At 49.3% G+C, this 14,128-nt stretch overlaps 1 protein-coding gene across 1 annotated transcript in view; it reads right to left on the bottom strand.

Moving 5' to 3' along the window:
• The window catches only part of Pde6b (phosphodiesterase 6B), a 42,154-nt gene that overhangs the window by 1,699 nt on the left and 26,327 nt on the right, over positions 1 to 14,128 (bottom strand). Inside the window, exons 4-20 of the mRNA XM_005077404.4 lie at positions 10,388 to 10,528; positions 10,231 to 10,305; positions 9,688 to 9,752; positions 8,976 to 9,042; positions 8,724 to 8,771; positions 7,073 to 7,222; positions 6,651 to 6,794; positions 5,881 to 5,946; positions 4,845 to 4,991; positions 3,524 to 3,631; positions 3,177 to 3,286; positions 2,890 to 2,977; positions 2,405 to 2,505; positions 2,196 to 2,303; positions 1,811 to 1,874; positions 1,528 to 1,602; positions 859 to 942 (exon numbers count right to left, since the gene is read on the bottom strand). Coding sequence (XP_005077461.1) covers positions 859 to 942; positions 1,528 to 1,602; positions 1,811 to 1,874; positions 2,196 to 2,303; positions 2,405 to 2,505; positions 2,890 to 2,977; positions 3,177 to 3,286; positions 3,524 to 3,631; positions 4,845 to 4,991; positions 5,881 to 5,946; positions 6,651 to 6,794; positions 7,073 to 7,222; positions 8,724 to 8,771; positions 8,976 to 9,042; positions 9,688 to 9,752; positions 10,231 to 10,305; positions 10,388 to 10,528 — 1,641 coding nt within the window. The remainder of the gene's footprint in view (positions 1 to 858; positions 943 to 1,527; positions 1,603 to 1,810; positions 1,875 to 2,195; positions 2,304 to 2,404; positions 2,506 to 2,889; positions 2,978 to 3,176; positions 3,287 to 3,523; positions 3,632 to 4,844; positions 4,992 to 5,880; positions 5,947 to 6,650; positions 6,795 to 7,072; positions 7,223 to 8,723; positions 8,772 to 8,975; positions 9,043 to 9,687; positions 9,753 to 10,230; positions 10,306 to 10,387; positions 10,529 to 14,128) is intronic.

Genomic DNA, 14,128 nt, shown 5'->3' with positions numbered 1-14,128 from the left:
CCCTTTCCAGACAATCCCTAAGGGGGAGGACAAGAGAGGCGTGCTTTTGTGTGAGGGAGCTGTTGGGTGTAAGGGTTTATGATGCAGTGCTAACAGGGTGAGCATCCCAAGAACAGAGCAGAGACTGTCAGCTGCAGCAGGATTGGAAGCTTCATCGAGCCGTACAACTGCTTTCAGGTGATGTAGATGGACTGAGGAAGACCGTGGGCCCTACGGTAGCCACCTCTTTCTGCTTGCCTGGCTGCTTGGGATTGACTTCCCTTGGAGTCAACACGGCATCTGCCTTAACAGGGTGGGGTCTGTCACCACTGAGTGGTGTGGAGCTGTGGTGTCGTGTGCATAGTCAGCTCTGTCTTTTGAGTCTCTCCAAGTTCCTGCCTTATGTCCTGCATAACAGAACTCAAAGACTTGGCAGCACATTGGTGCCTGACCGGCTACTGGGACCATGGCTGCTATCATGCTCTTCAGGCTGTAATGGGGTGTGCCCATGGAGACAGACAGACTCAGGCTTGCCTTCACAGATACCTAGTGGGCAAGTTGCAGTCACTTTCCAGAAGACAGTGTGCCGGTTGTGGTTAAAGTGGCACTCTGAGACCTCAGGGTGAGTAAGGACCTTCTGGGACGTACTTGGTGCTTCTAAAGGACATTCACAAGTTTTGGGACAGACCACTGGCTGAGCAGGTTGAGATGGGCGCTGTGATAGGGTAAGATACACAACTACTCTTGTATATCTTACCATATCAGGTAAGCGTGGAGCCCAGACAAATGTCCCTGTAAGGTCCCTGCTGGATCCAGCCCATTCTCTACCCACTCTTGGCCAGTCCACCCCAGCCAACGTAGGACACTTGTGCTGCGCACCTTGTACACGAAAGTACACACAAAGTCGATGAAGCCAACTTGCAGCTTGGGGAGCTCAGCTGCTTTGTTCCGGTCCATCATGGGCTGGTGAAGGAAACACGGGCAGATGACATGGGAGCTGCTCCTCCTTATGGGACTTTGTTAGCTGGCAAAGGCCTCTTTCTTGCTGGGTCTGTACCTTGCCTAAAGCCTGCTCCAATCAGTTCTTCACATTCGTAAGAGCTGGCTTGGGAGATCAAACCTTTGCCTCCCATATCCCCAAGTGGTCAACGCAAACCTATGTAGTTCCCAGTTCCTTTGTGGATAGATAGCATCCCTGGTCTTAGCAGTGGTTCTACCTCTAATCCTAACAGCCTCACTGTCTATCTTGCTGTGAACTACTACCTCTACTCTTCTCCCTCTCCCTAGGGTGGTCCTTTTCAACGATGCCCTCCCTGGACTGCCCTGCCCAGTGTATGTACTGTGCAGCTGCATAGGGCCTGGGGGCTCTTGCTTGTGAGCTGCAACCTGGATGTTCCAATTTTTCATGATTGCTATTCTACAAGATGCCAAATTACCCATGCTCATGCAAAGGAACCCACAAATCAAGGTTAAGACTCAAGGACTTTAAATTCCTGGCAAGTGTTCTAATTCACATGTCATGATGGGAGTTCTGGAAGCAACACTCACAATGGGCTGTTGATCCAACACAGTCCTTTCCAAGTCCCCTTGTTCCCAGAACTCAGCTGCCACCAGGAGAGCGACCTGCACACACACAAAGGTTTTAGTGGGGCTCTATGTTCAAGGAGCAGTAGGCCCTCCCCTTGAAGCTCTGCAGGCAGAGAGTGGTGCCTCTCACTGCTGTACCCAGACATTACTTCAGAAATCAGCACAGTTTCCCTGTAGCTCCCTAGGTGGAGACCCAGGGTGGCCTTTGAAGGGTTACTGAGTCCAGATGGTCACGAGTCCTGACCTTGCTCTGGACTTCCCAGGGCTTGGTAATAGCAGACAGGTCACATGCAGTCATCATCATGGCCCTGTGGACAGACAGAGCAGACTGCATGTCCTTCTGAGAACAGATGAACACATTTTCTCAGCATCTCTGAGACAGTCCTGGGGAAAGTGCTGGTCCCGAGTCACCACCTTGTCGGTGAGGAAGGGCGGCTGAGGATGAAGCAAGTGTTGATCAGGGGTCCTAAGGGAGGCTATCTGATTCTGAACTCTGCCCATGAATCTCACAACAGGTTGTGCCGGTGCCTTTGTTCAATTTAGTGAGCTACTCTTGTTTTGGAGTCGCCTACCCCTGGAGTTAGGGAGGTCTACAGGACTAACTGGCCAACAATAGACCCGATACTTACATGACTATCTCCTTTCGTGTTGTCTCTAGGGATAAGTACTCGATCCAACTCTTCTTGTCTTCATAGTTCTTAGACTCATCCACGATCTTCTGGAACATTGTTCTCTTCCTGGTCCCAAAAGGAAGGGAGGAGTAGGTGACATATGGGTCATGGCTATCCGTGTCTGCTGAGGGCTCCACCCACCCCTCCCACCCCTGATGCTTTCTTACTTGAAGTAGAGGGCCAGGTCAGTGGCAATGATGGCAATGTCCATGAGGTGGATCACATGTTCATGCTGCCGCCGGTTCAGGTTCTGGTAGATGTTCAGGCTCTGTGTGGACCATCAGCTTGTGTTGGGTCGTGGCAGATGTTGCCTGTAGTACCCTTGGTTTTGACACTCAGGGTCTACTCTGTCTACTCCCCTCACTCTAACCTGGCCTTCACCTACATGACGCCACATCAGTCTTGTGGCTGTTTCTCTAAGCAAGGATAGCCATCTCCTCTGCCTGGGAGGGTCCTGGGTCTGCTATATTTGCCCATTTCTACGATGTTGTACCCACTACTTCCCCTGGAAAGCAATTCTACCCCAAGCTGGAACAGCTCTAGATGGGAGCCTATCCTGCAGCACCCCACACTGATAAATCCACGCTGCCCAGGGCCTCCTGCCTGCCTGCCACAGCCCAGAGGAGGACCCATCACCAAATCAGGAACAAACCTCCTCTGCCAACAGAAACTTTCCAAATTCCAGGTGGTGCCGTTCTAGAATAGAGGAGCCATGTAACTTGGCTAGAGGATTCTGGGATCTGTTGCACATTTTATTTAAAAAGAAGACACATCAAAAACAATGTTAGAAGGCAGTAGGGTGGGGTCTGACCCACCTGGAACTGTACCTTCAAGGCAGCCCCTCTACATACTGAATGCCAGACCTCAAAGACTGACCCTAAGGGAGCTTGATTTATGGTTTACCACGCCCACCACGAGCCTGCCCTCCGCACAGCCTACTTCATCTGGTACAGGTTGTTGGTGCCACGGTGGTCGATGTCGTGGCACAGGCCAGCTGTAACCATGGCAAAGGCCTCCAGGTCTGTGTAATAGCTCTTCAGTTTGCCTGTCTGTGGAGAGAAGTCCAGTTCTGGGTCCTTCCACTGGCCCAGCCGTCTGGCTCCAGAAAGCAGAGGTTGAAGGGAATGTGGGGCTGGCCCAAACCCATTCTTCTGCCCACCCAGGTCCCTTCCACCCGAGGCCAGGACTGGGCAAGCACATTGGGCTTCCTCGGACGGAAAGTGGTTAGCTGTGGTCTTTGCCCCAGCCCCAGGAATCATCTTACCCCAACCCATCTACACACATACCATGAGTAGCGTAAACATGGTCTGGGCTACATTGAAGCCGTGGCGCCAGTTGTGGTAGGTAATTCTTCGGTAGGCTTTGCTGACAGAGAACAGGAACCGCACCAGGACCTGGGGGAGCGAAGGATATGTAGGCTCTGGAAGCCACCCCTGAGTCTACACAACACCACTTGAGAATCCACCCAAGACTAGAAGGCTGCTTGTCGTGGAGCTTGCCACACCCGTTTTCCTGCTTCTAACTTGTTGGCCTCTGAACCCTTGTTCCTTGTTCCCATTGGCCCCTTTCTGTTTGGGAAGGGCTCTCACATAGTAGAGCCAAGAACAGCTCCAGCCATGGGAAATTTGATGCCTCTATCTCCATGGCCCAGACCCACAATGGAAAGAGGGGCCCTGGGATGTGGGATACTTTGAGAAACAAACTAAAAAGAAGAACAAAACAAAGCAAAAATATTAGTTTTAAACCAGGCATTGATGACACACGCCTTTAATCCCAGCGCTCAGGAGGCAGTGGCAGGCAGATCTCTGTGAGTTCCAGGCCAGCCTGGTCTACAAGAGCTAGTTCCAGGACAGCCTCCAAAGCCACAGAGAAACCCTGTCTGGAAACCCCACCCTCAAAAAAAAAAACATTAGTTTTCGATCTGAATGGGTCAGATGTGTGGTCTGTGAGCAGGAAGGTGGGTCATCTTGACATTTTCTTCCAGAAAGAGAATGCAGGCTAAGGAGAGCTCTATTATTTCCATTACAATGTTTAGGGTTTTTCTGCCGCTCTTGTTTTCTGGGGGGCATGAGAGGCTATTCATTCTTCATGTGGGCTGTGGGGACACAGGTGTGGAGGTGGGTGCAAGACAGAGTAAGAAGCTCGGGGAGGGAGCAGAACATTGGGGCTCTGAGCTGGAATAACCTTCCATTCCTCTCAGTGGTGATCCCTGAGGACTCTCCAGTAGGCAAACCTAGAGGATGCTATGTGTTTTCTATTCTGGTGAGCAGCTGCTGCAATTCCCTCAGGATCCTATGACAAACTTCCTATTTTTCTATAAACAGGAAAAGGATGCTCCAATAAAAATGTTGTTTGGAACACCTAATAAACTTTCCATCCATCTATCCATCCATCCATATCCATCCATCCATCTATCCATCCATCCATATCCATCCATCCACTTACTCCAGGCATATTTGCTGTGTGTGTTTCGCTGATTCTGTGACGGACATGTTTGCCACCAACACTTTCCTCAGGACACATGGACCACCCTGTCCAGCACCACGTGCCTTTCATCTCTTAGAGGATTTGTAACCCTCAACCACCCCTCCAACCATATCTTCCCACCTCCTGGGGGATCTGGAACTTGCGGACTACGCCCAGCTCGTAGTACATCTGGATGCCACATTTGACGAGCTCTAGCTCAGTGCACTCCAGATCAGAGAAGTGGAACTCATAAATGTCAAACTTGGTGGGCCCTGGAAGCTCTTCTTTCTGTAAGAGAGATTATGGGCTGAGGGAAACAGGCCTACCACATCCCTACTGGTTCTTAACCTTTCCCTTTTTTTCTTAACCCTTGTCCAAACAAACACTCGGGTATCTCTGGTGATGTCGGTTTTCCAGTTACTCAAACTTATATCTAGGTCACTCATATTGTCCCAACCTACCCTGTGCTATTGTTTCCACCCACCAGGTGACCCTACTGTGGGAAGCTTGCCTGACTTGGTAGCAGTGATGTTGGAAAAACAAACATAAAGATGCATACATGAAAAGTGACTGAGGCACATACATGGATTCAGACCTACACATATGGACACATGGACACATATGTGCATACTCACAGCACACAGAGACATTGGTGTTTAGGACATGTTGAATTCATTAATAAACTCCAAAACTATCCGGTAAGACGTGTAGGTGACAGAAAAAGGTAGGTGTCAAGTTGATGTAGGGATGTTCTCTGGGAGACACACAGACATGTGTCTGTAGGTGCCTATACACACACATGCATGAATACACAAGTGCACACAGAAGTACGTAAACACATAGGCACAGATATATCTAAACTAGGGGCTGTGGCACATGGTTACTCCTGTAGGGAGGCAGCACAGATGGACACTTGGCCCAAATTGTGCCTGCAGAAGCTAAAACATGGATCGTTCTGGGAAACACAGAGAAGGCGGGAAGGCAGACAGAGACATCCAGCAGGGCAGACGTCAAGTAAACTCCAGCCGGATGCTCTCAGAGCCAGTGTTGTCACCTCTGCTGGGGAGTGCTGACATGCCTACACAGGTAGCACTATCATCAAGAGGGGATGCTGTGTGTGACAGGGCTCTCTCCTGCTCGTGGGAGTAGCTTGTGTCCACTGGAAGCAGGTTCTCACCAAGATTTTCCCCAGCTCATCCTCCTCACAGTCAGCGGGCTCTTTCCCCAGGCGATCCCTTGTTGGCTAACAGAGAGCAACAGGTGAATTGTGGGACTGAGTGGTAGTGCCACTTTACCCTATATGACCGAGTGACAGCATCACCTATACCCCAAATGATAGGCTGACGATATCACCCTTACCCAGGGAATGACAGAGTGACAGGAACCCCTTAATTCCACAAACGTTACACAGTGAACTCATTATCACTCCCCCACAAGGGATAAGACGATAGGATCATCTTTACCCTATGACTATGACAAAGTGACGGTTAGCCTTCACCTCACGTGACAGAACTGCAGTATCCTGCCCATCCATAAGTGTGTCAGTGGTGGTGTCACCTTTACCCATGTGACAGTGACAACATCACCTTCACCCTGTAAATGTAACAGAATGATAGTGTGCCGTCTTGGAACGTGTTGAACACAGGACTCCTGATCATTGAAAGACAGCAGTCGGCTTGTGGTCAGTTTCTGGGAACTCCAACTTTCTTTACGTTCCCTGTACCATCCCTTAGTGACACATGGATTACAGAATGGAATAATGAGATGGGCTAGGAAGGCTCCGGTCACACCTGCTCACTGCTTAGGATGAGACACAGGGACAGTGTCTGGGTTGTACAGTGTGTAGTGTTAGAGTTAGACCTCGCCTGGGCCCCAGGGATATGTTCTTATCACTGAACTCCCTGTCTCCCCAGACAGAGGGACCCCATAGAACGCCAGGCACAGTACCAAGATTTTCTGGATTTCATCTTTGTCGCATCTCACGTGGTACAGGACCATGTCCTGGGCGATGTCCTTACGGTTCTCCAACTTGTTCATCTTGTCATAGGTGTCTGTATTCAGCACTGACCACCCCAGGAACTGTGTCAGAGACTGGAGGTAGACGGCAGGGTCACTCTGTTACTAATCACTCTGGTAAGTGTTTACTATGTTCTATACCTGTGTGACTCAGTGGCCAGTTTCCCAGACTGCTACAGTACAGTGGATGCCCCTGAAGGAGCCCTCCAGAGATAGAACTTTGGAAACTATCCTTGTCCCCTTCCTTCTCCCCGACTTAGTGCTAAACAGGTGTGGAGAGGAACAGCACTCACTGATGCCCCCACACCATCACGGATGGACACATTGGCCCACATATGGTACTGGATACATACCTCCATGAGGACTTCATCTTGGTCATCAAAGGGCTTCCCATCCTTCCTGTTGTAGAAGGTCGCCACCCCCACAATCTCCTCCTTCTTGTTAACAATGGGCATGGAGAGAACGTTCTTGATCACCCACCCAGAATCATCCAGGGGCCCCTCCTGCAGGGAGCAGAGAAAGAATGAGCTCTGGTAAGACTTGGTGCCTGGGGGTGGGGGTAGACCCCCAGTTTCTCTGCCCTCAAGCTGTGCACATAGGTTGAATGGCATCTCTTCCCTCTCGCTTGTCTGTGAACGTTATGCTCATAGGCTTCGTGTCATAATTTTCTGGACTGGAGGAAGCTGTTTCCCCGCCAGAGCAAACATCAAGGGTACATGAGGGCTCTAGTCCCCACGAGCACTTCTTAGAAGTACTTCGAAGCCTTGCTCTTAAAGCATTTACTAATTGTTCAACAAATGGACCCTCATTTCCACTTTACATTGGACTTTGAACATTACATAGTTGTATTATTATGTCTTCAGATAGTATTTTTTTGGCCAGTTCCTTCAAGAGGCTTTTAGTGACAAAGTATGTTCCTATTAACATGACCTCCCTCAGAAAAGTGTTATGTGGCCCTGGGCATGCTTGTCCAAACCCCAGATAAAGACAGGTAGATCAGAGAAACTCTAAACCCTCCCTAGTCTTAGCCTAGAAAAGTTCACCAGACCAGGTTCAGTCAAGTGATACCGAAGAAAATTCAGCTGAGTCCTACCAGGGTTGATGGAGCCCAAAGATTAGCTGACTTCACGGGAACACGGTGAAGACAAGTTGAGCCCAGATGAACCCCGTGAAGATAAACTAAGACCAGACTAGACCAGCTGAAACCAGGCAGGATCCACTTAGCCCAGATAAGCTTTTCTGAGTCCAGCCAAGATCAACTGAGACCTGATAAGGTCAGCTGAGTCCAATCAAGATCGGCTGAAACTTGAGCCCACATAAAATCAGCTCAACTGCAGACTTGGAAGCATAAATACATATGTACTGGGTGGTTTCTCTGTCAACGAGAAATAAATTGCTTCTTTTATTTTTCGAGACAGAATCTCACTCTGTAGTCCAGGTTGGTCTGGGGCTAGTTTGCAGCAATCTTTCTGCCTCAGCCTTCTGAGTGATGGGTTTACAGATGTGAGTGAAGCTGTTTCGTGTGTGCCCATGTGTGTGCATGTGGAGGCCAGAAGTTCATGTCGAATGTTTTCCTCTATTGCTTGTCCCTTTATTTCGTGATCTAGGGTCTCACTGAAACTGGAGCTCACCGATGGGCTATATTAGCTGGCCACTAAGCCCCCAGGATCAGCTTGTCTTGCCTGCTCTCACCCCCTAACCTAGCACTGGGATGTTATGCAAACATGCTACCATGCCTGTTCTTTCTTTCTTTCTTTCCTTCCTTCCTTTCTTTCCTTCTTTCTCTCTTTCTCCCCCCCCTCTTTCTTTCCCATGGGTGCTGGGGATTTGAACTCAGATCCTCATGCCTCCATAGAAAACACTTTACCTACTGAGCCATCCATCTCCCCAGCCCCATAACGTTGTTCCTTAAGTGGAAAAAACCTAATTCAACCCACCATTTCAGAAACAAAATGCCCTCTTTCTGAGTAAAATGCCGTTTCTAACAGTGAGTAGGCAGATTACCTGAAAGTTGAACATTTCGTCAGCTGAAGCGTTCATGATGTTACAGATCTGGGAAGGATCAGAGGCAATTCCATTCTGAGCCGCTGAACCCATAAACACGAGCACTAGTCTACTTAGCCTTGCCTACAGGACAGGAGCTTCTAACTGGGCAGGGTGAGCAGCAGCTAGCAGAAGGGCTAATAGGAGGTGGCAGGGCCAACAGGCATTGCAGCACTGGCAGGTACAGGCCAGGGCCTGGAGAGGGGCGCTTACAAAGCCACTTTCTGCTACATAGGTTGGAAGGCCACTGGCCAGGGCCCAGTGATCAGCTGGGGGTGTGCTGTAGGAAAAGAACAGAGGTCAGAGGAATAGATGCTTGAATGGCTAGATGATGAAACAGTGCATGAGTTTACTTTATTCACTTCTCTGAGTTCAGGTGGGGTGGCGCTAGGTAAATGATGAGAATTTCAGGAGGACAGGAGGACAGGAGGAGGATCCTTCCACTGTACCTTGTTAGAACTCCTCATTTTGCAGGGAGGCTCCTGACTTAAACTGGCCTCCGGAGAATCAGTGTTGTTCTGCAGTTCTGATACCTGAATCCTACTCCCTTCTTGGAGCTTCTGTGGGATGCTGACAGGCTTATAGGCTCATACAGTCACAGGACCATTGTCCCTCTAGGCCCGTGCTCTGTACTAGACTTTCCTTTGAGGTATGACGATGACCTTACCATGCAGAGGCTTCACCTGCCAGGGCTGAGATGGTTGAGTTGCTGCTGATAGGGCCACCTGGACAGCTCACCTGACTGCTTTAGATATCTTAGTGTCTTAGGCTGGTCACTTCCCTCTTCATCTGCCTGTGATCCTCCTCACTGTCCTGGGAAGGCCCTGCTGGCTCTACATAGGCGCTCTAGAGACGGCTAATCCAGAGGTTGGGTTTGAGGATGTTCCATCCCAGGGAGAGCCACTTGTCAAACCCCAGCACTTACGGAATGACTTTGATGTCTTCCTTGCCATGGAGGATATAATCAATGACTTTGTAGAAGACAATTTCCTAAGAAAGAAAACACATCCGTGTAGGGAAAAGAGAACGGCACCCACTCAGACACATTCACGCACAAAGGTATGGATGATACAAGCCCAGAACCCCTGTGATTGTTGTATATGTGTGTCTGTGTGCCTGTAGTGTGTGTACATATATATCCGTACATTCTCTCTCTCTGGCACTCATACTCATAAATGTGTATTGCACACCCAGGTTTAGATCTATCTTTCCTATATCCCATTGAGCCTCTCACCAACTGGACCCACAAACCAAACATACACTAAAATTCATGCGTAAGTATGTCACAATATTTGTAGGAGCTCGGGGCAAGCCAAAGCATATCTAGAGAATCCATCCTCACTGGAGCAGTCCAGGCTGATGAGAGCAGATAGGTGTTTGAGGCTACCCTATCTCCCCATCCTCTTCATGGATTTGGGTCCGGGGTAGCCAGATCATGGGGTGCTTTCCACCTATCAGCTTGACTTACCCGGCCATCGGGTGTTCGCGGGCCTGAGTATGGCTGGGCCTCCCCCATCAGCACAGGCCAGATATCAAAGAATTCCTGGGCAGAGAAGAGAGAAGGGAACACTCAGCCTATGAGCTGGGCCACACTGAGAAGGAGGCCTGAGAGTTTGAGACCTCACCTTCTCTTTGGTCATGTCCAGGAGGCCCACTGAGTACCGGTCACAGTTTAGGTAGGCCCGAACAGTGTAGAAGGCCTTGTGGAACTGCCTTTCGATGTCTGTCAGCTCTTCAAATACCTTATTGGCCGACCAGAGAAGCACCTGGAGGGGCGGCACACATGTTGGTCTGTGGTCCCACCTGTCTGACCTCAGAAACTTTGGAGTCCACTCAGTCTTGGTATCACAAACACTTCAAGTGTAATTCCTGCAGGGTACCCAGCTAGTCCTGAATCCCGGGAGGACACTGTCGGATGGTGTGTAACCCAAAGTTTTCTGTGAATACAGGCTTACCTGTGTCTTGGCTCCAGAGGGAGCCTGGGAACCCACTGGATGATGAGTTCCCAGGCTCACTTAGGCTGTATCGCTGACACTTCCTACCTAGTGCTGGCTTCATGCTCAGTGAAGGAGCAAATGAGTGCAAACTGAACTCACTGTGAGCTTATTCTAGCAACCATTCTCATCTACTCTGCAGCTAGCCCAGGGGGCACCGTGGTTTGCAGTGTAAACAGCAGACGCTTCCAAGTCTCAGCAAAGTGAAGTTGGAAGTGACTACTAATACCTACATAGGTCCTGGGCCAGTCCAGGGGTCAGAATCTCCTTTCACAAGCCCAGGCGAGGAAAACTTGTGTCCCCAACACAAGTCTCTCAAGGTATGCCACCAGCCCAGTCGGTCCTCTGACTCACAGTGGGCCTGGTCCATAGCACAGTCCCTTCTCCATGGGCCTTCCTTGGGGGGCTTCTTACTGCCAGTTCTTCTTGGACCTGATGAACTCATTTCCCCATATCCCTCTCAGTAGGAGGTAGCCCTTCCCAGTCTCCGTCTTAATTGGGAGACCCAGCCCCTATTGCTGCAGAAGCACCCCTATCAGTCCATGCACCCTGGCCTCTGGCTCCCACATGTTCACATTCAACACTTTCCACACTACTTGCAATTTCCCAGGAGACTTGAATCTTGGCGGCCTCAGGACCGCATTTTCACCTTCACGCCAGCAGCCTAAACCACCGTGTTTGGCCCTGAGATCTTGGTCCAAGCTGTCCCAGGGCCGCCTTTGCCTCTAACACTCATTCATGGGTGATTTCTGCTCACTTGGTACACACCTCAGCCATGCTTCTCCGTGACAAAGCTGAGTGCCTCAACCTCGAAGTCTGACCACTCTGCCTTGATAGTGGTGCGCGGGCTCCTTAGCGTGTGGGGAGTTGCTGTATCTCAGAAGAAGACCTGACTGATTATGTATGTGTATGTACATGTGCACCTGTATGTGCATGTGTGAAGAGAAGGAGTATGCAAAGCCCGTGAGTGTGCGTGTGTGGCTGTGTAAGCGCATGGGCGTTGAGTGTGAGCACATGAGTATGTGTGAGGGAATGAGCAAGGATGTGAGTCACCCACGCCTCTGTCCCATAGATATTCCTGCAGCTTTATTTCCTAGGTAGCCAGGGCCAACCCTTAACTGGTATTCAGGGTGTTTGTCACAGCTGCTGGCTGTCCTGCTACAGTGAAGACAGATTCAACCATATATTTGACTTTGGAGTCATATGAGAGTTGGTAGCTCAAACTATTCTCTCAGGGAGAGGAACAGAGTAAAGAGATCACAATACAGTGTCCAAGGCTGGCCCCCTTTAGAGTTCTCCTGCCGCCTTCCCTCTGTGACTTGGTTCCTCTAAAAATTACGTCCTTCTGTGAATGCCATCACTTATCCAGTTGGGGAAACAAGGTCTGTTGAGACCCTGAGGAAATGAAGGCCCAGAGGGGAGAGGCATATTAAAGGTGGTCTGCCTGACATCGTACGAGCCTTCTGTTCTTTTCTCCCTGATCTCAGTTTTACCTTTCCAGTGGTCTCTGGCACACACAGTAATCAAAGGAAGATCAAGCACATGACATGGCCTGGGTCAGATCAGACCTCAGGGTTGGTTGCTCTGTCGTAGTCAACATTCTTGGATTGACTGACAGCCTTCCTGGCCTATGACCACAGCGCTTGGGACCTTCACGTCAGCAGCCTCTGAATGTTGGTACTCTCGCCTCACACAGCATGCTTTGGGGGGCGGCAGCAGCATGCTTTTTTGGGGTACAGCATCCCAGTCAGGAGCTCTTCCTCTGGGAGTAGCACCCAAGTTTTGCATCTCCCTCCCTGAATGGTGGGCACCCACTGCTGAAGCCTCTGTTCTACTCTATGCCTGAGGAGCCCTTGGCCTTAGCCCTTGCCAGCCCCTTCTTCCTTCTTTCTACCTTTTCTTCTTTTCTACCTCTCCTGGGCAGCCCATCTCAGGCTTACCCTGAACCCCAATACAAAATAGAACATCCTTGGTTGTAAGCAAGGCAGGAGTGTCCAAGGTGGTCAGTACCAGAGCCTCCGTGGAAAGGCACTCAGGGCGCAGTCGTAGGAGCACTTGGACTTTTGAGGATGTTAGGAAACCATACTCGTACGGAAATTTTTGACTTTAAAATATGGAAAACTTCCTACATTTTCTAGTTCCAAATCTTAATCCTATCATCCCCTTTGGATTGGTTCTTACACAAGAGTTGAGGTTAGGTTTGTTTTCTTCCTGCAGTTTGTGGATAGACATCTACCATGTTGTCTGTTCTTGGTACTTTTGTGAAAAAAATAATTGATTTGCTCCATTTCTGGGCTCTCTTCCTATTGACTGAGCTAGGTGTTTTGATTACTATGGCTGTGTAATCTATCTTGAAATCTATGGTTGGTGTGGGTCACAGGGTTAGGCAATGGGGAGCCCATAAGTGGTGCTTCTGGGCCTTAGTAGCAACATCTGCATGATTATCAATTCTCTTGGATGATCCTAACAGGAGAACAGTCTATCTCTCTAGCAAAACTTACTCACAGGAGGCCTGTATTCAGCAATGTTTCCTCATTGGCCTGAACTCTGAGTCTCCTCAGCCAGATGTAGTGATTTGAATGATAATGCCCTCCATATTCTTATATATATATACATATATATGTATATATATTTGAATATATAAGTTGGTAGAATTTATATATTCTTCCCAGTCAGTAGAACTGTTTGGAAAGGATTATGAGGTGTGGCCTTGTTGGAGGAGGTGTGTCTCTGGGGGCAGGCTTTGAGGTTTCAAAAGACTTGTGCAATTTCCAGTGTGTTCTCTCTCTCTCATTCTCTCTCTCTCTCTCTCTCTCTCTCTCTCTCTCTCTCCATTTCTGCCTCTCACTTAAGAATCAAGATATAAGCTCTCAGCTGTTCTAACCACCAAGCCTTTGCTCTGCTATTATGGACTCCAACCCTCTGAAACTGCAAGCCCAACAGAAACACTGTTTTACAAGCTGCCTTTGTCCATGATGTTTTATCACAGCATCAGGAAAGTAACTAAGACACCCACCTGGTCCTCTCTCGCATCAGTATTGTGGCCCTCACTTCATGTTGCACTAAGAACTGGTTGTCAAATATCTAGGAATCTTGGGAGTCAGGTGTCGAAAACAGTCGTTATTAAAATCGAATCATGTAAACTTATAAGTTAAAATATTATACTAAGACCAAAGATAAAGCCAGGTATGATGGCTCACTCCAATAATCCTGGCATTCAGATAGCCTCTCAGACAGCAGTCATGAGGGAGAGAGATAAGATGATCTCTACTTATAGCAAAGGATGTGGACTGGATAGACCAGTTTATAGGGCTGCACTGGCCTAGCCTGGGTCTCCCCTGGATGGTTTCTCCTAGCTTGGATGAATGACAC

The sequence above is a fragment of the Mesocricetus auratus genome, unplaced genomic scaffold, assembly GCF_017639785.1.
Source record: "Mesocricetus auratus isolate SY011 unplaced genomic scaffold, BCM_Maur_2.0 Super-Scaffold_100031, whole genome shotgun sequence".
Taxonomy (NCBI): domain Eukaryota; kingdom Metazoa; phylum Chordata; class Mammalia; order Rodentia; family Cricetidae; genus Mesocricetus; species Mesocricetus auratus.
This window is presented reverse-complemented; position numbering and strand designations above follow the sequence as displayed.